Source organism: Coregonus lavaretus, assembly GCF_964263955.1.
Source record: "Coregonus lavaretus genome assembly, chromosome: 10".
NCBI classification, from domain to species: Eukaryota; Metazoa; Chordata; class Actinopteri; order Salmoniformes; family Salmonidae; genus Coregonus; species Coregonus lavaretus.
The window spans coordinates 39,038,404-39,064,273 of NC_139997.1; the positions used below are offsets into that span (position 1 = coordinate 39,038,404).

The 25,870-nt window shown below is 41.8% G+C and overlaps 1 protein-coding gene across 1 annotated transcript in view; it reads right to left on the reverse strand.

Annotated features, from left to right (window-relative positions):
- Positions 1-25,870, reverse strand: part of LOC311136644 (teneurin-1-like) — a gene marked incomplete at both ends in the record, with an annotated part of 197,434 nt that overhangs the window by 68,163 nt on the left and 103,401 nt on the right. The window contains 8 exons of the mRNA XM_084170849.1: positions 3,996-4,022; positions 5,840-6,025; positions 8,826-9,026; positions 11,316-11,510; positions 13,947-14,048; positions 14,750-14,963; positions 16,949-17,157; positions 23,560-23,709. Of these exons, the coding sequence (XP_084026975.1) occupies positions 3,996-4,022; positions 5,840-6,025; positions 8,826-9,026; positions 11,316-11,510; positions 13,947-14,048; positions 14,750-14,963; positions 16,949-17,157; positions 23,560-23,709 (1,284 nt within the window). The remainder of the gene's footprint in view (positions 1-3,995; positions 4,023-5,839; positions 6,026-8,825; positions 9,027-11,315; positions 11,511-13,946; positions 14,049-14,749; positions 14,964-16,948; positions 17,158-23,559; positions 23,710-25,870) is intronic.

Genomic DNA, 25,870 nt, shown 5'->3' on the forward strand with positions numbered 1-25,870 from the left:
CTGACGTTTGGCAACTCGAACCTTCAGCTCCCTCCACAGATTTTCTATGGAATTAAGGTCTGGAGACTGGCTAGGCCACTCCAGGACCTTAATGTGCTTCTTCTTGAGCCACTCCTTTGTTGCCTTGGCCCTGTGTTTTGGGTCATTGTCATGCTGGAATACCCATCCACGACCCATTTTCAATGCCCTGGCTGAGGGAAGGAGGTTCTCACCCAAGATTTGATGGTACATGGCCCCGTCCATCGTCCCTTTGATGCGGTGAAGTTGTCCTGTCCCCTTAGCAGAAAAACACCCCCAAAGCATAATGTTTCCACCTCCATGTTTGACGGTGGGGATGGTGTTCTTGGGGTCATAGGCAGCATTCCTCCTCCTCCAAACACGGCGAGTTGAGTTGATGCCAAAGAGCTCGATTTTGGTCTCATCTGACCAAAACACTTTCACCCAGTTCTCCTCTGAATCATTCAGATGTTCATTGGCAAACTTCAGACGGCCCTGTATATGTGCTTTCTTGAGCAGGGGGACCTTGCGGGCGCTGCAGGATTTCAGTCCTTCACGGCATAGTGTGTTACCAATTGTTTTCTTGGTGACTATGGTCCCAGCTGCCTTGAGAACATTGACAAGATCCTCCCGTGTAGTTCTGGGCTGATTCCTCACCGTTCTCATGATCATTGCAACTCCACGAGGTGAGATCTTGGATGGAGCCACAGGCCGAGGGAGACCTTGTGTAGGTCTACAGTCTTGTCCATGACATCCTTGGAGAGCTCTTTGGTCTTGGCCATGGTGGAGAGTTTGGAATCTGATTGATTGATTGCTTCTGTGGACAGGTGTCTTTTATACAGGTAACAAGCTGAGATTTGGAGCACTCCCTTTAAGAGTGTGCTCCTAATATCAGCTTGTTACCTGTATAAAAGACACCTTGGAGCCAGACATCTTTCTGATTGAGAGGGGGTCAAATACTTACAGTTGAAGTCGGAAGTTTACATACACCTTAGCCAAATATATTTAAACTCAGTTTTTCACAATTCCTGACATTTAATCCTAGTAAAAACTGTCTTAGGTCAGTTAGGATCACCACTTTATTTTAAGAATGTGAAATGTCAGAATAATTGTGGTCCTCTGTAGCTCAGCTGGTAGAGCACGGCGCTTGTAACGCCAAGGTAGTGGGTTTGATCCCTGGGACCACCCTTACACAAAAAAAAAATGTATGCACGCATGACTGTAAGTTGCTTTGGATAAAAGCGTCTGCTAAATGGCATATTATTATTATAATAGTAGAGAGAATGATTTATTTCAGCTTTCATTTCTTTCATCACATTCCCAGTGGGTCAGAAGTTTACATACACTCAATTAGTATTTGGTAGCATTGCCTTTAAATTGGTTAACTTGGGTCAAACGTTTTGGGTAGCCTTCCACAAGATTCCCACAATAACATTTTGGCCCATTCCTCCTGATAGAGCTGGTGTAACTGAATCAGGATTGTAGGCCTCCTTGCTCGCACACGCTTTTTCAGTTCTGCCCACAAATGTTCTATAGGATTGAGGTCAGGGCTTTGTGATGGCCACTCCAATACCTTGACTTTGTTGTCCTTCAGCCATTTTGCCACAACTTTGGAAGTATGCTTGGGGTCATTGTCCATTTGGAAGACCCATTTACGACCAAGCTTTAACTTCCTGACTGATGTCTTGAGATGTTGCTTCAATATAGCCACATCATTTTCTTTCCTCATGATGCCATCTATTTTGTGATGTGCACCAGTCCCTCCTGTAGCAGCATGACCCCCACAGCATGATGCTGCCACCCCTGTGCTTCACGGTTGGGATGGTCTTCTTCGGCTTGCAAGATCCCCCATTTTCCTCCAAATATGACGATGGTCATTATGGCCAAACAGTTGTATTTTTGTTTCATTAGGCCAGGGGACATTTCTCCTAAAAGTACGATCTTTGTCCCCATGTGCAGTTGCAAACCGTAGTCTGGCTTTTTTATGGCGGTTTTGGAGCAGTGGCTTCTTCCTTGCTGCGTGGCCTTTCAGGTTATGTCGATATAGGACTCGTTTTACTGTGGATATAGATACTTTTGTACCTGTTTCCTCCAGCATCTTCACAAGGTCCTTCGCTGTTGTTCTGGGATTGATTTGCATTTTTCGCACCAAAGTACTTTCATCTCTAGGAGACAGAACACGTCTCCTTCCTGAGCGGTATGACGGCTGCGTGGTCCCATGGTGTATATACTTGCGTACTATTGTTTGTACAGATGAACGTGGTACCTTCAGGCATTTGGAAATTGCTCCCAAGGATGAAACAGACTTGTGGAGGTCTACAATTGTTTTTCTGAGGTCTTGGCTGATTTATTTTGAGTTTGAAGGTAGGCCTTGAAATACATCCACAGGTACACCTCCAATTGACTCAAATTATGTAAATTAGCCTATCAGAAGCTTCTAATGCCATGACATCATTTTCTGGAATTTTCCAAGCTGTTTAAAGGCAGTCAACTTAGTGTATGTAAACTTCTGACCCACTGGAATTGTGATACAGTGAATTAGAATTGAAATAATCTGTCTGTAAACGATTGTTGGAAGATTACTTGTGTCATGCACAAAGTAGATGTCCTAACCGACTTGCCAAAACTATAGTTTGTTAACAAGAAATGTGTGGAGTGGTTGAAAAACAAGTTTTAATGACTCCAACCTAAGTGTCTGTAAACTTCTGACTTCAACTCATTAAAATGCAAATCAATTTATCAAATTTTTGACATGCGTTTTCCTGGAATTTTCTGGCGTTTTTCTGGATTTTGTTGTTGTCTCTCACTGTTCAAATAAACCTACCATTAAAATTATAGACTGATTATTTCTTTGTCAGTGGGCAAACGTACAAAATCAGCAGGGGATCAAATACTTTTTTCCCTCACTGTACCTATGTCACATACGTCAGTATACATCAGTATGAAAATGTATGCACTCACTAACTGTAAGTCGCTCTGGATAAGAGCGTCTGCTAAATGACTAAAATGTAAAATGTAAATGTAATGAAAGCAACTGTTTATGTCAAATTGTTTTGTGTTCTACTTGTAGCCCTGGTTGTCCTGAAAAGAAAATGGTAAAGCACTTCATTGTGAGGCTAAATATAAGGGCTGGACATAAACATAAATGAAAGTCAAATAAATGAAAATACCATTTTTGCTGGGGTCTTGGGACTACTAGGGTTAAATATCATGCCCCCAAAACATGCTAACCTCATTACCAATAACAGGGGAGGTTAGCATTTTGGAGGGGTATGATATTTATGCCTCTAACTTTCTCACTCATCATTATTCCAGATTCATTCATGATTATCCGTAATCATGGTAGCATCCACATTAATGAAGTTTTTAGAAACATATTCCATTCTTATTTACAATAAAAGTTACTCTAAAATGGCACCACACATTATGTGCTATTCATTTCTATTGGGCACAACATAATCTGAAACACAACCAAAACAAACTGCAAATGCATTAAAGAAGTTTGTAGAGTCACAAGTTTGATGTAGTCCTTGCGTGGAATATGGGACCAAATACTAAACCTTTTACTAAATGTATACACTATAAGTGAATTTGTCCCAATACTTATAACACCTTTTAATGTGGGGACTAGATACATAAAGTGCTTTCATTTCTAAACGGTAAACCAGATATCCTCAAAATACCCTCAAATAAATGGTGGCATTCTGTACTGTTGCCTCATATAAAACATTTGATCTCAAATACAAAATTCTGGAGTATAGAGACAAATTAAAAGTTTTAGATTCAATGTCCAAATAAATACATAGGGGGGTGTATTTTGTTATATTCCATCTCACATAAATTGAATATAGTGAATGTTCTGCCATTGCTTTGGGCATAATACTTTCTCCTCAGAATTAATTAACATCTCAATAAATGTGCTTTGGTGGTAGGCATACCATTCAAAACCCCTGCTGCTATGAAACAATTAAATCCTAAAGAATGAGTGTGCATCTTACCTTTAACAACGAGATCCAGGTAATATGCTATATACCACATGAAGATAAAAGGAAGAAAGAAAAAAGTGTCTGAGATTAGATTACTGAGCCTCAAAGATATATGCTAGCACCAGGGCACATGAAGAGATAATTACAGCCTATTAATGTGCCAGGAGCTAAGCTTTATGGTTTGATTCACACATCCACAGAGACACAAAGCCCATCTCCAATTCCCTATCTTTAAAGGCAAGTAGAAGGATTTCAAAGGAGTGTTTTCTTGCATTTTTGAAGTTTAAAAAGATCTTCTGGTTCTTTTACAAAATGTGCTTTTCAGTCACTTGGCAATACCCAATTCCATTAGTCCCAGATGACAAACTGCAGTGTTCTATCAAGGTGTATCCACATTAATTGAGTGTGTTCGAACTTGGGGAGCAAATTATTCAGTTGCAAGAAAAATAAAAATGCCTCCACTCTAGGGAGGAGGGCATGGCTGATGGAAAATTTGCCTGGCGGCAACCAACAGTTTAATTGTGACTCAGAGTTTTCATTCTCAAATAACGCCAATGAAGTGGATAAATTGTATAACTGACAGGCAGGTCACTGACATCATTGAACCCCAGCCAGTGGCTCTAAGACACATGGTAACATGTTACCCTCCTAAACACCCCGCTTCCCTCCCTCTAAATGTCTAGCAAGGTTTGGTACCAGTGTTTCACCTGTACTCTTCTAGCAGATTGAGTGAAGGACCGGGCAAGAATGACTCATGGGTTCCATCTGACAACTGCTCATCTATATTATACAGCAGACGGATGATTGGCTGGGAATGGTCTGCTAAACTGCTACAGTATTTAAAATATGTGGTGATAGAAAATATGCACGCACATGGATTACATATTCGTTGATTTGTATCTGCAAAAATCTGTGGTTCACACATCTTTCATTAGTACATTAGTAAAGCGTGGTCACAGTTTAAGACATCAAGACCTCGGGACTATAAGGTTCTATCTGACATTTTTGTCAAACATTTGTTAGTCACATATAATTGACCTTTAGATGGTTCTTCATATGTCTGCGAAGTTAGATTTTTGAAAAAGTTAATTTTGAGTGAAGAAAATGAAAAACTAGAAAGTTCTATCTCCATAAACCCATTTGAACTTGACGCTATTAGGTTCTGTCTGCAATCCAATCACAAGACTGAACAAATACAGATGGACCAATCAGAACAAATGTCTTTGCCATCTCCCTGGTCTAGGCTAGTCTAGCCAGCAATAATTTTACGCAAGCAAAAAAACAACTGTCAGAAATCAGTGATGACATAATACATTTCTTAATGTATTTGTTGATGTGTTCTGACTCTATCTTGGTAAATTAGTGTTATTCTATCATTTATGTATTCAAATAGCTACCGTACAGTTTTCTTAAAAACTGAACATGTCTATTTCAGAAGTGTCAGATAGAACCTTATAGCTCTGAAATATCAATCTGGGTTCAGCCATAAGGTTCTATCTGTGATGGCACCCCCTAAAAAAACAGATTTACAAATGTCTCAGGATTTTGATATTCTGCACTTTAGTTACCTTTACAGTGAGGACCTTAATGGGTTATGCAAGAAGAATTCACTACAAAACTGTTCTGAGATCTAGGATGTGAAAACTTGTATTCTCAATATCTCAAAACTATGCTTTGCACAGATAGAACCTTATAGTCCCAAGGTCACAACATGCTAAAACACCATCAAGCCTGGGTACAGTAAATCAGCCCCTATGCCTCTAAACAGAACAATAGCTACTAGAGTCACGTTACACGCTCTGTGTATTAACCTCCTGTGGTAGTGTTAGTCCTCGGGGGGCGGGGGCGAGACTCACCGATGCTGCAGTGTTCTCCCTCCCAGCCGGGGTGGCACTCACACTGTCCGTTCTTACACTGGCCATGCTCCTGGCAGCGGGGGTGGCAGGCCTGCAGGTCACAGCCTGGCCCCTCCCAGCCCTCCTCACACTGGCACTTCCCTCCCACACACACACTGTGGGCACTGCAGGGCACCGGACACACCTCTGCACACAGACACAGAGAGAGACCGGCAGGGGTCTTACTGCACTGGGCAACAGACAGTACACCTCTACACAGGCCAGATGGACATGTCAAAGGTCAGCTGCATCATTGCTCCCAAAATACACGTGATCATTTCCTATGAATTAATTCAGGATCCTAGACTCATTTCTGCACTCATCTTGTCTTGCAAGTTCATCTAATAGAACAAAAAAATGAATATATTTAAAAGGAATATAATGAAAACCCATTACCATTTTTATTCTAATGGTATCTCTACTCTACATACTCATGATTTGAAACTTTAATTTTGAATAGGAATAGGAAAATGTTTGTTATAATACAGAACAGGCAATACTTTCTATGTTGAGTGCTGCAGGTGCAGTTATAATACATTCAATGCTTAAAGTTTTAGAAGTTTAATGGTATTCAATGAATAATTTCAGCAGAATATGGAGAGTACATCCTATCAGCAAGTAGCCAATCAGCAGGGAGAAGAAAGAGCTGCTGGCGCAGAAAGGCCACTTATCCCCACACATGGAAAAGGCATTCCCATTAAAATATACATCATATTTAATCATGCCATAACAACTCAATTTGCATTTTATTAATCTCGATTTTTCTACCATTAAGCATATGACATTTAATCCATTTCCTCTATGCATCTGTTCGCAATAGAATTCAACATGTTTGCCATCTAAAACAATTTTATAATAACAGTTGAATGTTGGCATTATCTTCAATGCCTTTATATTTCTGTTTTAAAAACCAAATACTGCACATTGATACATATAATTCACTGTCTTACAGTGAGGTTACAGTATGTCTACTCCATAGTAATGACATTGTCAGTGCAGTCACACACAGTCAACATTACAAGTAATTCTACATATACTTGAGTGAACATAAAATCAATTTTCACTTTTGGATAGAAAACCTGAACTTTGCTTTGGAAGGCTGGAAAAAAGTGTGGGTTGAGTGAATGCACAATTCTTTCATGGTTAAGGAAACCGAGGCACCACACTGCTCCAAGATTCAATTCATTGGAAAGTGAAATAGCCTCCACATGAGCTGTTTTTCCCTTTGGCCATCACTGAAAACACAATTGATAGGAAAAATAATGAAGAATGAGTGATTACTTTGCCTTTTGAGGAATGTCTTAATATGCAGCCCACCTTTCAGGTTTTTCACCCAACTTTAATAAAGGCTTGGCATGTAGCACTACTTGACTCAAGGAAGAGAACCATTAATAATATGAAGATGAGCAAAAATTCATATGACAGGGACCCTATATTCTAAAGGATGGAGGCTTCCATAATATTGTTGTCACGGTTTCCATCCCTCTCCATAAGCAGTGACACCAGCAGGGTGTGTGTTAGTGTGTTGTTGTGTTGTGTGGCAGCTAAAGCAGCAGGCAGCTAATCTATAAACCTGGCCCTGGGCTACTGAAGAACCTGATCTCCTTTGTGATCTGGCTGCTACATGTAATCTACATCTGTATCACTGGCTGAACAAAACAAAAACAACAACTTTCAGACAAAGATGACAAACTACACAGAGGAATATCCAGCATCTTCTCCCTTACGGAAAAAACGCATGAATTTCACATGTGAACAAGTGAAGTGTTCCAAAAACACGTTTTCATGTGATCACATGTGATCTTATGTGAAGTTAATGTGATAACATGTGATAAGATGAAACTACACATGTGAAAACATGTGATCATGTGAAGTATTCCAAAAACACATGTTTTCACATGTGAAATTTCATGTGAAATCATGTGATTTTCTTCAAGGGCTCACACAGCTTCTCTGAGATGTTCCTACAACCACCGTGTCAACGCTGTTTGTTATCGGTGGCAACCCTCATTATCAATGTCCTCTGACTCAAACTAATTCATTAAACATTTCAGTAAGAGACAGCTGTTCGCCATGAATTCAACAGGAGACAGACTGAAATTAAATGCATAGACATTTTCTACTTTTTCAAGTGTCGCAGTGTACTAACAAGTGAGTGCAGTGAAGATAACTTTAATTTATTCTGTATAAACAGCCAGAAATGTGACCTAAATTCAAATACGAAAAGCTGATGAACAGATAACACCTACAGTATACTAAAAATAACAGATTTAAATTGTACAAAGGAGCATATCTCGGGACGAATCCTAACCATGGCATTATTGTTCCCTGGAGGAGGCATATTAAAAAAGGAAGAATAAAAAACGAGCATTAGTATGTAATAATGTCATGTCTCCCACCAAAAGGCTTAGATGGCAGCCATGGTGCGTAGTCCAATTTACACACAGCATGTCGGAGAAATGATTGCTCAGTTGTCTGATAGGCTGCTGGGTGTGTGAAGTTCTGCTTCTGCTAGGAACTGGCAGATCATTACAAGCAGAAAAACACATTGGCCAGGGTCTGTGTTACTCAGTCAAAGGTAAGACCAAAAGTTAGAGTCATGTACAGCAAACGCAATCTAGTAATCTAAATCACAGCAAGACAGAAAACAACAGTAGCGGCTTGACTACATTTAAACCTTTTATGGGAGGTTAAGGATGTGATTAAACTCCAAAGGCTCCCCATTAAGTGTCTGGGAGTGGACTTTCCGACTCCGTTCACAAGTCACTACAGCCCTTTCTAAGGATGTGAATTGTTTATGTGTGGTAACAGTCTGAAAGCACTGTATTCAAGTGTGTGTATCTGTATGTAGGAAGAACCACACAGTATAGCGATAGAGACATTTCTATCTCTATATATGGCTCTGCATGTACGTAAGTTGTATGCACGTCATGGTTCTTGTACTCACCGGTGGAGCAGTCGGAGCCTGTCCAGCTGGAATCACAGGTACAGGTGCCAGAGTCTGGCAGGTAGTTCCCATGGCCTGAACACTGCTCCTGGCACGCTGGAAGGGTATTCTCGCAGTCTGGGCCTCCCCACCCCGGTGAACACAGGCACTCCCCCTTCACACAAACACCATGGCCAGAACACTGAGGGTCCAGGCAGTCCACTGGCCATGCAGAACCAGGGAGGTGAGAGAGAGAGGGGGTGGATGGAGGGAGCGTGAGAGAGAGAGTGAGAAAGAGAGCGAGAGAGAGAAGTGAGAGAGAAAGCGTTAGAGTAAATATTTCATGTCCCTCCCTGACCATCTGTATATTGTTTGAATCATTATTTCCTTTCCTCTAAGGGTAGGTACTGACACAAAACATCCCCATCACCCCTTTCCTCTATGGGTAGGTACTGACACAAAACATCCCCATCACACCTTTCCTCTATGGGTAGGTACTGACACAAAACATCCACATCACACCTTTACTCTATGGGTAGGTACTGACACAAAACATCCCCATCACACCTTTCCTCTATGGGTAGGTACTGACACAAAACATCCACCTCACCCCTTTCCTCTATGGGTAGGTACTGACACAAAACATCCCCATCACACATTTCCTCTATGGGTAGGTACTGACACAAAACATCCACATCACACCTTTCCTATATAGGTAGGTACTGACACAAAACATCCCCATCACACATTTCCTCTATGGGTAGGTACTGACACAAAACATCCCCATCACACATTTCCTCTATGGGTAGGTACTGACACAAAACATCCCCGTCACACCTTTCCTCTATGGGTAGGTATTGACACAAAACATCCCCTTCACACCTTTCCTTTATGGGTAGGTACTGACACAAAACATCCCCATCACACCTTTCCTCTATGGGTAGGTACTGACACAAAACATCCACATCACACCTTTCCTCTATGGGTAGGTACTGACACAAAACATCCCCATCACACCTTTCCTCTATGGGTAGGTACTGACACAAAACATCCCCATCACACCTTTCCTCTATGGGTAGGTACTGACACAAAACATCCCCATCACACCTTTCCCCTATGGGTAGGTACTGACACAAAATATCCCCATCACACCTTTCCCCTATGGGTAGGTACTGACACAAAATATCCCCATCACACCTTTCCCCTATGGGTAGGTACTGACACAAAACATCCCCATCACACCTTTCCCCTATGGGTAGGTACTGACACAAAATATCCCCATCACACCTTTCCCCTATGGGTAGGTGCTATACACTGAAGAAGGCTGCAAAGCCGAAACCTCTGTGTACGCTTTCCCTGATGCAGTGAAAATAATAAAACATTTGAAAAATGAAGTAAGCTTTATGCGGACCCATCACACCTTTTGTTTGTCTAGGTACTGACACAGAACATCCCCATCACACCTTTTGTTTGTCTAGGTACTGACACAGAACATCCACATCACACCTTTTGTTTGTCTAGGTACTGACACAGAACATCCCCATCACACCTCACCTCTATGGGTAGATACTGACACAAAACTCCCCATCACATCTAGCTGATTTAACACATTGTCTGTGTACTTCAGTGGTGTGTATTCTAACAGTGTCACTGTAACCTTGTGAGAACAGCGTTTCCTAGCAGTGAATGGTTTATTACTGAGAACCCATCGCACCGTGAGGAAAACATGTCCATCTGCAGCTTTTACACATTGAAACCTCTGCAGCTTTTACACACGATTCTCATAAAGAATGAACAACAAACAGCTTCAATCCATGTCTGGAGCTAATTGATCACATTTAGTTGTGATACACTTCAGAACAACCCCAACCCCCAACTAATGCACACTACAAAAAAGAAAAATCTATGCAGTGTTAACCACAGTAATTACCACAATGCTTGTAGGCTAGATCCTAGTCACAGGCTCATTGACTCAAGGTCATTCTCTAGCATGGATATCTCAGACAAAGCCAATAATTACCACTGGGTACAACTACCTTAGGACAATCAATTGATTTGGCTGCTTCATGTATAAGCATTCCTCATGACGTAAGTGAACAGCGGAGAGCGGCTGTGTGTGTGTGTGTAGAGGATAATCTATTGGATCAATCTGTTTTTGCACACAAAAACTCTCCCCATAATTAAAATGATGTGAGAGGAGGACACTGGATGTATTGTTGCTGTGGTTAAATAGTAATCAGACAATCTATCAGACAGTTTGGTGTGTGTCTGTGTGCAAAACCCCACAACAAACAGAATACTGGTTTGGCTAGTGGCTAAGAGCCCTGAACTAACAACGAGTGGCTTTTCTGGTTCAACAAACTGACGTGGCATGCTTCTGTTGTTGCACTTTGGGATAAGGGATGCACCAAGCCAAACCCCTTCGGCTAGGCTAAATGCAGATGTGTCCTATGCCTATCCCTATGCCTGTGTAAATAGTGATAAAGATTATTATTAGGATAGGACCCTTGCCTTGTTCACAGTTGTTGCCCTTATAGGCCGGGCTGCACATGCAGATGCCGTTGACACAGGTGCCATGGTTGGAGCAGGTGGGATCGATGCACTGGTCCTCCTGGATGTCACACTCTGGGCCCTTCCAGCCCGGGTGACACTGGCAGTAACCTTTCTCATAGTCTCCATTGCCACTGCACAGGACAGGACAGGAGTCTGGAAGAAAAAAGACAGTACAGCAGACCTTTACAAATACTGGGTCAGAAAGTCCATGAAGACAGCAGCCCTTTACAAATATTGGGTCAGAAAGTCCATGAAGACAGTAGCCCTTTACAAATACTGGGGCAGAAAGTCCATGAAGACAGTAGCCCTTAAGAAATACTGTGGTGGAAATAAAATACTTTGGCGTGTTATCATTCAAAACCATAACTAAAACTGGTTGATATCCAATATATGAATTATGAAGCTGTTTATGTCATTCCAGCACTGGAAGGTACTAGTCAGCTCTCACCCTGAGACCCCAGTGGTGATCTCCCCATGAGCCTTATACCAGTTTTAACCAGGTTTCACCCATCACCAATATCTCACTAATAAGCATGCAGCTGAAGTAACCTAATCCTCTCCCCTGATGGTAGTTCTTTAAGTACTCTCCCCTCTGCTGGGCGCAGGCCACGCACCCCTACTCAGACCCTCTTCCTGTGAAATCCACCTAATCTCTCAATCATTTCAATTTTCCTTAAGTGGCACCTGATTTAAACTCCAGTAGCTGCGGCATGGTGCTGCAGCATCGGCATCTCCCTACAACACCCCCCTCTATTCCCCAAGGCCCCTCTGTACACCACCCACATTAAAAAATACTACAGTTTACTATAGAATACCACAGTACTTACTATCGAATTATGTAGTATACTCTAGTATACTGTAGAATACTATACTACACAATGTAGTACCCCTCGATCACGTGTAGTACTTACAATAGAATGTTGTACAGTAGTATACTGTAGAATACAATAGTAAATACTACAGTATTATCCCACCAAAAAACACTGTAGTAAACACTACAGTAATGTCCGTAAAAACACTACAGTCCGCAAAAACACTAAACTTTTTTAACTATAGTAAATACTACAGTATTTAATTTGCATATACCCTGCCCATTCCCCTCTCCATATCCCAATTTGTGCCACCCATAAGGGAGAAACCTACATGCCAAGTATAAACCATATGTTGTGTTCCCTACAGATTATAGAAAAGAGCAGAAGCTCTGAACTATCAGTTCAGAACCCAGTTCTATCTACCTACAGGTTATGGAAAATGTGCTATTGTATTATTTATCCAGTAGGTTTCCTCAAGAAGAAGCCTCCACTTCCATGTCAAAGATAATAAAACAAACACACTACAGTAAATATTACAGTATGCTACGGTACGCAAAAACACTACAGTAAATACTACAGTATACTACAATTCGCAAAAACACTACATTATTTACTATAGTATATATTTTATTTTACTACAGTATTTATACTATTGTTAACTGTAAATACCACAGTATACTACAGAATTCTACAGTAAATATTACAGAATTCACTTTAGTCCGCAAAAAAACTACAATGAATACTATTGTAAAGTCTGCAAAAACACTACAGTGAATAGTATAGTATTTATACCATAGTATACTATAGTATTTCTTCATGTGGGAACTCAGCGCCATGAAAATTGAGATTTACAAAATGAGGAAGAATGGAGCCTCAGAGTCTCAGAGGCTGCAGCATGGAGACGCATGGTAAACATCAGAGCAGAACGCACTGTGCTGTATAGATTCAATAGAGATCTTTGTTCACATGCCATTAACCCTATGGTGTGTAGCCTAAACACTACTCATATCACTAACATGCTGCATTTGTACATTGCCTTGCATTCCTATGCTATATTCCTAGTCTACATGTATAGGCACTCAGTCATAGTGAACCGTTTTCCAGAATGTCTTTGAAACCTGCAGAGCTACGTGAGAGAACATGGCTCCATTCTCCCATTCTCCCTTTCTCTCTTCTGCCAGGATCTCTCATCCCTCCAGTCTGTCAGTCTGTTTATGGACAGTTGCAGTGTGGAAGCTGCCTTACAGACCCTGGCCTGTCCATTAGTCTCCATAATATGTCCCAGTTCCACACTGGGAACAGTAATAGACACATTATGCTCGCTACAGTGGCTCCCTGACCTCAGATCTAGGCAGAGACAGATTAAGGCATTCGTCCAGAGCGGGTCGGCCTGGGCAGAGAGAGACCTCACTGACCACAAAGTGGATCTGAAATCACCACTGCCTCTTGCTATCCTCATTTAATTCAAAGACTGTAAATAATTCTCAAAGACAATCAAAATAATCCCATTCAGAATGGCTTTGGCATTGATAATATTGGTAGTATCCATTACGAAGCACCGGGTTTAATAAAAAAGTAGCCATTGTTATTTGACTGATTGGACTGGACTTTACTCTGCAGAATAATTAGATACTGGTAGATTTACAGAATATAAAATGTATAACTCAATTTCAACCCAATATTATGTGAGCTTTCATTATGCACAAAAATGTAATTTAAATGTGTATGAATTCATTGGAATATCCCACATATCTCAGAGGTGCCTTACTTAATATACCTTTTGAGCAGTCTGGTCCCAGGAAACCAGTGAAGCAGTGGCAGTGACCTGCTACACATTCCCCGTTCCCCTTACAGTTGGTGGAGCAGCCGTCCATGGTTTCTACAGACAGAGAAAGTTTTAAACAACACAACCGTCCATGGGCTAGACAGAAACACATAGGAAAAATATTGTGCCAAACTCAGAGTATAATGAACACTTTTACTTTGTGCATCCATTGAGACATATAATAATCTAACATGTTGCATGGGTTACAATAAGGTAACAGATACATGGTCATAAAGACAAAGAGGAAACTGACATGTACAGAACTACACTGCCTTTAAGACAACAATTCGTTTTAAAAGACAGAGCAAAAGCATTTCCAGGGGAGGCTGGAAAGAAAGAGCATTAGAAAAATACATTGGCTCATCTCTCAGCAGAGGCTTACAGACGGGTGACAAAAGGTCAGTCAATTAGGGATGACAGACTTTGCAGCACCTTGCAACGAGCAACAGAACTCAACCGTTTTGATGTTAAAATGGCAGCCTGTTTCACAAATGTTTTGTGGTGCAGAGAAAAAACGTTATAAAACATGTTTTTCTGTCTATTTGCTGCTATTGTATAAATGTTATAATTGCTTTGCTTTTTGAGTGCTTTTGTAACCACAGACTACATCCTGGAAATAATGTCACATGTACTGTCTTTTTCTTATAAGACTTCATTACTGCTCCCAAATATGATTGCATGGTGCTGCAATTTTCATTAGTAACTGACACTGTAGAGCACCTATTCTACTTTTTACACAATGAGGAGCCAATTACCGATGGCAGTGCTGAGAACAAGCACTTGTTCCATTTTCTTTCCATCGTTGTAGAATGCCAGGTACCAGGTTCCAGCGTCCATGTACTCTATGAAGCCAGTCTCCTGGAGGGAGGCCAGGATCAGGTTCCTGGGAGAGGCGTTGGAATCCTCCGCCACCGTCTGAACCTCCTGTCTGATCAGCTGCTTCCCGTCCAGGAGCTTGACAAAGTCAAACTGCAGGAGGATGAGAAAACATCTGATTAAATATGAGGCAACGATTTGGAAGTCAAAAGCTGAGACATCACAAGCTTCTGGTTGGGTGTACTGACATGCCCTGACTGACAGGGTGTATCAGGGTTCCTCCAACGTCACAGCATGGATAACTATCTCTGGGAACAGGCCAAAATATGAAATCATCATGTGCTGTATCATATCCTGTCATCCATCTTAAAATAACTTGAACTTAACCATATGCAAAGCTCCCGAGCCACCTTTTGACTTTGCCCTTGATGAGCTTAATAAGGAGACAGGCCCCCATGCTGCATTGCTGGATTACCAGATGAGTAGGATATGACAGTAGCCCTGGGCGGGATGCAGTGCCTTAGCTGCGCCAGTGTCACTCATGTTTGTGTGTGCTCTTGGAGATAAGCCGAGACCAGGGCTGGTATTACGCTGCTGTCGGCTGGTGACTGCATGCAGCAAAGCCTCTCCGCCTGCCGGATTCAGAGGGACGTCTGTCTTCAACCCTCCACCCGTCCTAAATAATAAACCCAGGGCTGGGTGAGGCCAGGTCCCTAACTCCAATGACATGCCCCCAGGCCTCAGAATTATTCTTATGAGAAACAAATGCTCCCCTACGGAACAACAGGAAAACGATGTTTGTAATTCAGTAGAATCGCTGGGGCACCGTAGCCATCGGCCCCTGCATTTCAAATCATCAGCAATGCAAAGCAGCAGAGGAGGAGACAGAGGAGGGATCCCACTCCCTCCATAATTCACTTTCAGCCGGGGATCAGCACATGATGACACACTGAAGCGGAAATGGCCACTGTCGTTCCCGCTACAATCCCCTCGGCGCCAATAGTGACAAAATCTCATTGGAAGAAAAAAAAGTCTGAACTGTGCGTGCCGCCCAGGGGACTGACTCAGATTAATGACTAAAACATCCTATTAGGATTCATCATGCGGAAGCCTGCTGGGTTTACTGGGGCCGGTGAAACAGCTTTGTGACAGATGAGTCACTTGTGTGCAGGTCTCACCGTGACCCTGAGTGCTCAGCCCCATGACCTGCTGGGTATTCTATCAGCAGATGTAATGAGGGCCGGTCCGGGGGAACATATGTGTGACTGCATGCAGGGGCCAAAAACAGAACTGGGATCAACCGAATCAGCCGACCTGGCTGACAGAGACATCTAATGATGGTGTGAGATTAGTCAGCCCCACTCAGACAGGACTTGAATATGGTCCAACATACAGTTAGCAGGCTATATGCCAAGTGTGATTACTATAATGATTATGAGCATCCTTACGGAACAAAAAGGACGTCTGTGTTTAAAAAGGCACCTTTCAATTAGCATTAATTCATTGTTTGTCTGTATCCATGTACCTACATATGCAAAATAGTATGCAATATAGGCAGAAATAAGAAGGATTTAATTGAATTGACAGGTCTTAATTTCTAGAATGATTTGAACTGTTAATCTTAGATAATATCTATGCTAAGAAGCAGTGATTATGCAGTTCAGGCATTTTACTGACATCACATTAGTTCCCCTAGATATTTCATTAACTGCATTCATTCCATAACAATAAACTACATACATTGAAACTCATTATGCATTTGACAAAAGTACTGGTAGGTAGCCAACAGTACTGTAGCTAATTCACTGATTGGTGAAGTGATCAAACATAACATAAAGGCAACACACCTGCTTGGTCCAATTTTCTATTGTGGGTTTCAATGTGGGTGAAGAGTGAGACTGAAGGATGACAGATGGATGGAGGAGGAAAGGTAGTTGTGCGTAGGGGCTGGGGTACACTCATTAGCATGGGGGGTGGTGTGGATCTGTGCATGTGTGGATCTGTGCATATACCTAGGTGTGCATATAGTTACTTATGTGTGTTGGGGTGTTTCAGTCATTGTATAGGTTGGTATGATCGTTTACATGGGAGTGGATGTAATGCTCTTGTGTGTATGAGGTAGGTAGGGGGTACAGTACCTGTGTGTGTGTAGGGGGGATGTTCCTCCGCCCATAGATCCCTAAGAGGGCATCCCGTGCCAGGGAGACGTTGAACTTGACATACTTAGGGTGGTGGATGGTGATGTGGAAACGCCAGAACAGACCTGGGGGAATGGCCTGGATCACCTCGGTACCAATGTCCACCTCCCCTCGGTCTATCGCTTTCCCCCTCTGGAATAGCTCCTTATCTATATGGTGTGGGGAAAAAACACACAAATGAGAACAGCGGCTGTTGCTGCATGTAGATATTGGCTATCCCCCTTTACCTCTATCAGGCAGACTTTAATCTGTTTCATTTCATTGCCTCAACTAATAAATCCTCCTCTGTCCTTTGGGAAACATTTTATCCTCATTGTCAGATGAAGCCTTGCATCTGCTCAAACTTGAGCTAAACAACTGTGAACAGACACAGAAACGAACCACATCTAATATGGTGTAATACTATGGTGAATCCAGGAGAAGACCAGCAAGCTACCGGATGCTTGTACAAACACCTCCCACATCCAGGCATGAACTAATTATTCTGTGCTGATAACCTCTGGCGTGAGCTCTCTGGCAGGTACGCCAACACATCAGGGTGTCACATTATTGATTCCCGCTCTCATGGCGGGTAACATGAGATCAGTTCTACTGTACACATTAAGCTATATTCTATCTGTTTTGTGTCTTCTTACCTTCACATTACTCACTGTACAGAGCTCTGGAAACCACATGTTTTTAAATGTGCTTTTATTGTATGTATGGAACATTAAAAAGCATCTAAATCACATACATGTCTAGAGTCTAGTTATCGAATGACATGGATTGATCACACGTTAGCCTCGGCAACAACCTTTTGAAAAAGACTGGTTCAGTAATCATAGAAACTGGGCTCTTTTAGTAGAAAACCCCCCACCAGACTGGAGCAGGTGAACAAGGTAATGGTAGTGTTACTGTGTTGCTACCAGAATGGTTTTACTAGCTCAATCACTGTATAGCTGTGTGATGCTGTTCTGGAGAGGTGGTGTTTGGTCTGTGCCACTGCCACCACAGAACCCATCACAGGGTAATGAAGGCATATCTAGCTCATGCCTCTCCTGCAGGCCATCTCACCTGTCACTTACACTGGGTTCAGAGGAGGGGGCAGAAAATAAATTAGAAAAGTGCTTCAAAATAGTCTGACATACAAGCAAATTAATTCTCATAGCCTAAGGGCTATCCTGATAAAACAATTATTCCAGTAATCCATTTTCAATGAAACCGTCTTTTCAATTACAGTTATAATTCCCCCCCCTCACTTTAATGGACATCTGAATAGAACAAGCTTTTAATACTTGGGTCTGTCTGTTGATTGAGCCAATGCAAAATAATATGGTTATTCTATTTGCTGTAATCCCTCAGATATAATAATAATAATAATATGCCATTTAGCAGACGCTTTTATCCAAAGCGACTTACAGTCATGTGCGCATACATTTTTACGTATGGGTGGTCCCGGGGATCGAACCCACTACCCTGGTGTTACAAGCGCCATGCTCTACCAATTGAGCTACAGAGGACCACAGATATATGCTGAGAATAATCTAATTGCTATTCTAAAGAACATCTGCAAACCAATTACAGGACCAATTATATATAGAGGAATGGGCCAACACAACATGCTATGGGAAGTGCCCTCTAAAATATTTCAACCAACATCCCACCTCGTTTTAATGCTTCTCGTGTTTCTGCAAATGATATAACCCACTGGGCAAAAACTGGTTGAATCAACATGGTTTCCATGTCATTTCAACAACAAAAAATATATATGTGATGATGTTGAATCAACGTGGAAAACTGATTGGAATTTTGTCTTTTTTTCAACCAACTTTTAACCTAAAAAGGTTGGTAAAATTCCTAAAGTACCTACACGTATCATCATGAAATGAAACTGGAAGCAGTTTGAGACACATGGTTTTTAACATTGCCTGGAATAGAGGAAATTGAATGCTTTGTGGGTTAAAGCAAGAAGGTCTGATTCAGCTGATGATTGGATGGCTTTTAAACACCTCGGAATCAGGGTGTGGCTATGACCTTAAAGCTGAAAGCAGACCACTACCTCAAATCTACTGCTGATAATCTGAATAATCCTTTCAAATATTGGCAAGTAGTGAACAACTCCCTAAACAATTGCTGGTTGACTCACAGGTGGTAACTGAGAGAACCTCTATTCTGAACTCTTTTAATCAACATTTCCTTGATGCAGGCAGATTATTTGATAGGGTTAAAAGTCAACATGAGCCCCCTGTGAAATTACCTGACACTCCCGAGCACTCCATCTCCAGTTTCTCCTTCTCGCCCTTATCTGTCTCAGAGGTGTGTAGAGCCCTGAAAGCAATTGATGTAAAAAAAATCCCCTGGCCCTGATGATCTAGACCTCCGCCTACTACAACTGGCTGAAGATATCATTGCTCCCCCTTTAACATACATCTTTAACCTCCCCATAAAATGTAATGAAATCCCCAAGTTGTGGAAATTATTTGTCCTACCTCTTTTGAAAGAAGGTGATCCCACTCTACTGAATAACTATCGGCCCATATCTAAATAGTCTGTTCTGACAAAGGTATTGGAGTCCCTAGTCAACAAGCAGCTTAAGGCCTACCTCCAGGAAAACAATATTTTGAGTGGTATGCAATCAGGTTTCAGGTCTAGCCACAGCACTGTCACAGCAACTTTTAATGTTTTGAATGATATTCATTGTGCCCTGGATAAGAAGCTGCATTGTGTATCTCTATTCATAGACTTGTCAAAGGCATTTGTGACAGTGGACCCCACTGTCTTGGTGCAGAGATTTAAGCGTATTGGGATTACTGGTCATACTCTGGAGTGGTTTGTGAACTACATGTCAAATCGAACCCAGTGTGTTAAGGCAGACGGTTGTCGGACACCGTAGAGTTGTGCTCGGGTGTGCCTCAAAGATACATTTTAGGTCCCCTGTTGTTTATTTTCTATATCAACAACATTGGGAGACATAATTGAGACAGCTGATGTAAATTTTTATGCAGATGACCCTTTTCTCTAGTCAAGTGGCAGCAGTTTGACTTTGACAGCAGACAGCTTTTAACATCATTCAACAGAATCTGTACGATTTTAAGCTTGTTCTGAATTCCTCTAAAACAAAATGAATGGTATTTTCCAATACTAATCACCCTGAAAACCATGTAATTACTACCTTGGAAGGACATTCTATAGAGCAAGTCAAAATGTACAAATATCTGGGAGTTTGGGCGGATGAGAAGTTGAGATTCACAACCCATGTAGAGAACATTGTCACGAAACTCAAGCTGCTGCATATTGGGTTTTATTACCGGCACAAAGCTTGTTTTTCTTTTGCTGCCAGAAAATAGTTGATTCGTTGTACTTTTCTCTCTGTGTATTTATGTGCAAGCCTCAAGCTCTAAACTGAAGGCTCTTGACTCTGTGTATCATGCAGCCCTTCATTTTGTCACCAATCAGAGACGTCTAACTCACCATTGTGATCTCTACAGTGCTGTCGGGTGGACATCCCTAGCAACACGCAGGCTCAAACACTGGTACATTCTTATTTATACTGAACAAAAATATAAACTCAACATGCAACAATTTCAATGATTTTACTGAGTTACAGTTCATATAAGGAAATCAGTCAATTGAAATAAATTCATTAGGCCCTAATCTATGGATTTCACATGACTGGGATTACAGATATGCATCTGTTGGTCACAGATACCTTAAAAAAAGGTAGGGGTGTGGATCAGAAAACTAGTCAGTATCTGGTGTGACCACAATTTGCCTCATGCAGCGCAACACATCTTCATCGCATGGAGTTAATCAGGCTGTTGATTGTGGCCTGAGGAATGTTGTCCCACTCCTCTTCAATGGCTTTGCGAAGTTGCTGGATATTGGTGGGAAATGGAACACGCTGTCGTACACGTCGACCCAGAGCATCCAAAACATGCTCAATGGGTGACATGTCTGGTGAGTATGCAGGCCATGGAAGAACTGGGAAATTTTCAGCTTCCAAGAATTGTGTACAGATCATTGTGACATGGGGCCGTGCATTATCATGTTGAAACATGAGGTGATGGCGGTGGATGAATTGCACGATAATGGGCCTCAGGATCTTATCACGGTATCTCTGTGCATTCAAATTGCCATCTCTAAAATGCAATTTTGTTCGTTGTCAGTAGCTTATGCCTGCCGATATCATAACCCTACCGCCACCATGGGCCATTCTGTTCACAACGTTGACATCAGCAAACCGCTCGCCCACACGACGCCATACACGTGGTCTATGGTTCTGAGGCCAGTTGGACGTACTGCCAAATTCTCTAAAACAACGTTGGAGGTGGCTTATGGTAGAGAAATTAACATTACATTCTCTGGCAACAGCTCTGGTGGACATTCCTGCAGTCAGTATGCCAATTGCACACTCCCTCAAAACTTGAAACATTTGTGACATCGTGTTGTGTGAGAAAACTGCACATTTTAGAGAGGCCTTTTATTGTCCGTAGCACAAAGTGCACCTGTGTAATGATCATGCTGTTTAATCAGCTTCTTGATATGCCACACTTGTTAGGTGGATGGATTATCTTGGCAAAGGACAAATGCTCACTAACAGGGAGGTAAACACATTTGTGCACAAAATCTGAGAGAAATAAGCTTTTTGTGCGTATGGAAAATTTCTGGGATCTTTTATTTCAGCTCATGAAACATGGAACTAACACTTTACATGTTGCGTTTATATTTTTGTTCAGTATATAAGGCCATTTTAGGAAAACTGCCATTTTATCTATCCTCTCTTGTAGCTTGAAATGAAAACACATACAAGCTCAGATCTCAATCTTGTTTTATGCTAACAGTCCCGAAAATTAGAACCGAGTATGGAAAAAGGTCCTTTCATTACTCAGCCCCCTGGTCTTGGACCTGGTGTCCCTGGAAGAGTTCAAATGAGAAATAGATTAACAGGTTGTTGAGACATGTAGTTGTTTCTAGTTGTCACCCGATGTCACTAGTTTGCGTTGCCTTGTGTAAGGAAAACAGGAGGTTAATGGCACCTTAATTGGGGAGGACGGGCTCGTGGTAATGGCGGGAGAGGAATGAGTAGAATGGTATCAAACACATCAAACACATAGTTTCCATGTGTTTGATGCCATTATGAGCTGTCCTCCCCTCAACAGCCTCCTGTTGTAAGGAAGCATGTTGTTTTACTTCACACACACACACACACTCACTGTTTGTTTGCTGTTGTATTTCTGCTGTTGCCAGTTTCTTCTGTGCATGTTGTCGTTTATTTTTATTATTTTCTTAGCACCCATCCCCACAGGAGCCTTTTGCCTCTTGCCGTCATTGTAAATAATAATTTGTTCTTAATTGACTTTAATGGTTAAATAAATGTTAAATAAATAAATAAAATAAAGAATGTGCCAATGTTCTAAGAAAATTCCCAGAACTTAGAAATACCAATGAAAGAGAAGAAAGAGAAAAATACATAATACTTATCTAAGGGGTTATAATTCCTTGTTTCAGCCTTCACTAAGGTAAAGGCCTAAAGTAGATATACTGTCATGTCATTGAGCATTCCAGTGCACCGCTAGATACTAATCCTTTGTGTTTGTTTTGTAGAATAGGGAGGTTGTGAAGGGGTGCTGGCTGAAGGATCTATGTTCTGAAAGAGTTAACGATGATGCTGTGGGCTGTAGCCTGCTAGGGGATTAAGCCACGCTCTCTTACTTTAATTAACTGCCCATGAAGCTCCTCCTGATTACTTCATAGTCAATGCATGCTAATGTGACCCAGCACAGCTATGCTACATTGTACCAGCCACATAGTGCACATAGCCTTATACACTGTGTCAATCTAGCAGTACTACCTGCAGTGTTTCCTATTCCTCCGCTGTCAGAGGGCTATGATATGGAAATACTGAAACTCAGACACCAAGCTTTTACTGAGATTCATTATGTGCTTATGCAGGGGCAATCCAATATTTTCATAACTGATTTGATTTTAATCTACTCTTCAACATTGCCCTAGTTGCAGAGAACATTTTCTGGTTCACACACTTATAGAAATGGAATTGAATTATGTGGAATGGAACTGAATTATTTCACTCATTGCCAATATGGAATTGTCTGCGGTGTTTGGGACCCCAGGGTTGGTCTGGTGTTATTGGAATAATTATATTTCTCTATCTCAATGATTCTATGAGTTTATTTTTCGGAAGTGGGAAATTTCTATAATCAGATCTTTATCGTGCTAATGGAGGCAATGCCCTGCGAACACGAGGCGTTTTAACTCGGGGATGACCTGTGCATCACCCACCCACCTACAGTACCGCACTCCTTTATCTGAAACGCAATTCAGCATCGCACAAGAGGAAAATAATGATCCCTGTCGGAACATATTGCACCCAACATGCTGGTTATGAAACAACAGGTTTATCATGTAAACACAGAGAAAGACAACTAGGATGAGAGAGCCCATCGAAAACCTTCTGAGGTAAAACCCTTGCTCTAGTTTTTGTTGCGTGGTCTAACAGTGAGAATCAAAACCTAGAGGCTTGATAATATAAATCTTTGCCCGCCACCACTTACCTTTGTTGGTGTTGTTGAGGCCGGGCAAACCGAAGGGAGTGAAGGTTATGTCTATGCTCTCTGAGTTTCTGTCCAGTTTGCTGAGTCCATTCTCATAGAGCTGCCCATCCACTGGCTGCAGGTGCCAGGTCAGCCCAAACAAGTGCACTGCTGTAGGGGAGAGCCATGGTTTAGCATGGGGCGGGAGGATTAGTGCTAGAAAGAGAAACTCAGGGCATTAATCATTCAAAACCTAAGAGTAAGACATCTGATTAAACCTGGCTGCAGCAGACACAGTAACTAACTACAGTATGGATGTGCTACTGGTTCCTGCACTTTGGCTGTACATTACAATTGTAGTTATTTGACAGAGGACTAGTCATTAGGGCTGGGAGCGAGACACAGTAACATAGTGTTTCTAAGACATCCTGCTGCTCCTATGCTTATTACAACACCATAAAGCAATTGTACATCATTATCATGCCATTTTTCACCTTTGATTCATGTCAACTTCACTGACTTTTCATCTACTACATCCAAATGTGATGAAACAAACCAAAAAAGCTTAATTTTTTACTAGATATAAGACTGGTAGCTTACAGTATGAGGTTCATGAAATCTATTTAATGGAATATTGATAAGTAGCCATCTAATCTCCAAAGAAAGGGGGATAAACTATGTGCCTCTCTAAGTAATGGATTAAAGAAAACCAATATGGTCAAAATTAAAAATGTATTTCATGTGCGGCTACGGAATGGAATGAATTGAGAAAGATTCAAAAATTAAATTCCCCCACCACAATGTTTGGCTCATCATTTCCAATGCGTCAAAATAGAGATCCCTTATGTAGTTCCATTCCCAGTAATCCAGGGAGCATTTCTAAGAATGGCAGAGCCAGTTCCCCACTGGGATAATTTGGAAGTAATTTAAATAGTTAAAAGAATTCAAGAAAGTTCAGTAATTTAAACACATCACACCTCTCATGGTTTCCCAATCTACAATAGGCAAATCTTTGCATTAGGATGCACCACAACACTAGGCGCTATAATAACGTAGGAGTGGTTAAACAAAGGTGAACAATGTGCCGGACCCCAGAAAGACTAGCTGTCGTCATGGCGTCAGCTAATGGGTATCCTAATCAAATCAAAATCAAACCAAACAAAGGCATAACACACACAGAGACATGCAATAACTACACTGAACAAATATATAAATGCAACATGCAATAATTTCAAAGATTTTACTGAGTTACAGTTCATATAAGGAAATCACATGACTGGGAATACAGATATTCATCTGTTGGTCACAGATACCTTTAAGAAAAAGGTAGGGGTGTGGATCAGAAAACCAGTCAGTATCTGGTGTGACCCCCATTTTCCTCATGCAGCACGACACATCTCCTTCGCATAGAGTTGATCAGGCTGTTGATTGTGGCCTGTGGAATGTTGTCCCACTGCTCTTCAATGGCTGTGCGAACTTGCTGGATATTGGTGGGAACAGGAACACGCTGTCGTACACGTCGATCCAGAGCATCCCAAATATGCTCAATGGGTGACATGTCTGGTGAGTATGCAGGCTGTGGAAGAACTGGGACATTTTCAGCTTCCAGGAATTGTGTGCAGATCCTTGTGACATGGGGCTGTGCATTATCATGCTGAAACATGAGGTGATGGCGGCAGATGAATGGCACGACAATGGGCCTCAGGATCTCGTCATGGTATCTTTGTGCATTCAAATTGCCATCGATAAAATGCAATTGTGTTCGTTGTCCGTAGCTTATGCCTGCCCATACCATATCCCCACCACCACCATGGGGCACTCTGTTCACAACGTTGACATCAGCAAACCGCTCACCCACACGACGCCATACACGCACGCTATCTGCCCGGTACAGTTGAAACCGGGATTCATCCGTGAAGAGCACACTTCTCCAGCGTTCCAGTGGCCATTCGAAGGTGAGCATTTGCCCACTGAAGTCGGTTACAACACCAAACTTCAGTCAGGTCAAGACCCTGGTGAGGACGACGAGCACGCAGATTAGCTTCCCGAGACGTTTTTTGACGGTTTGTGCAGAAATTCTGTGGTTGTGCAAACCCACAGTTTCATCAGCTGTCCAGGTGGCTGGTCTCAGACAATCCCGCAGGTGAAGAAGACAGATGTGGAGGTCCTGGGCTGGCGTAGTTACACGCGGTCTGCGGTTGTGAGGCTGGTTGGGACTTACGGCCAAATTCTCTACAACGATGTTGGAGGGGGCATATGGTAGAGAAATTAATATTAAATTCTCTGGCAACAGCTCTGGTGGACATTCCTGCAGTCAGCATGCCAATTGCAC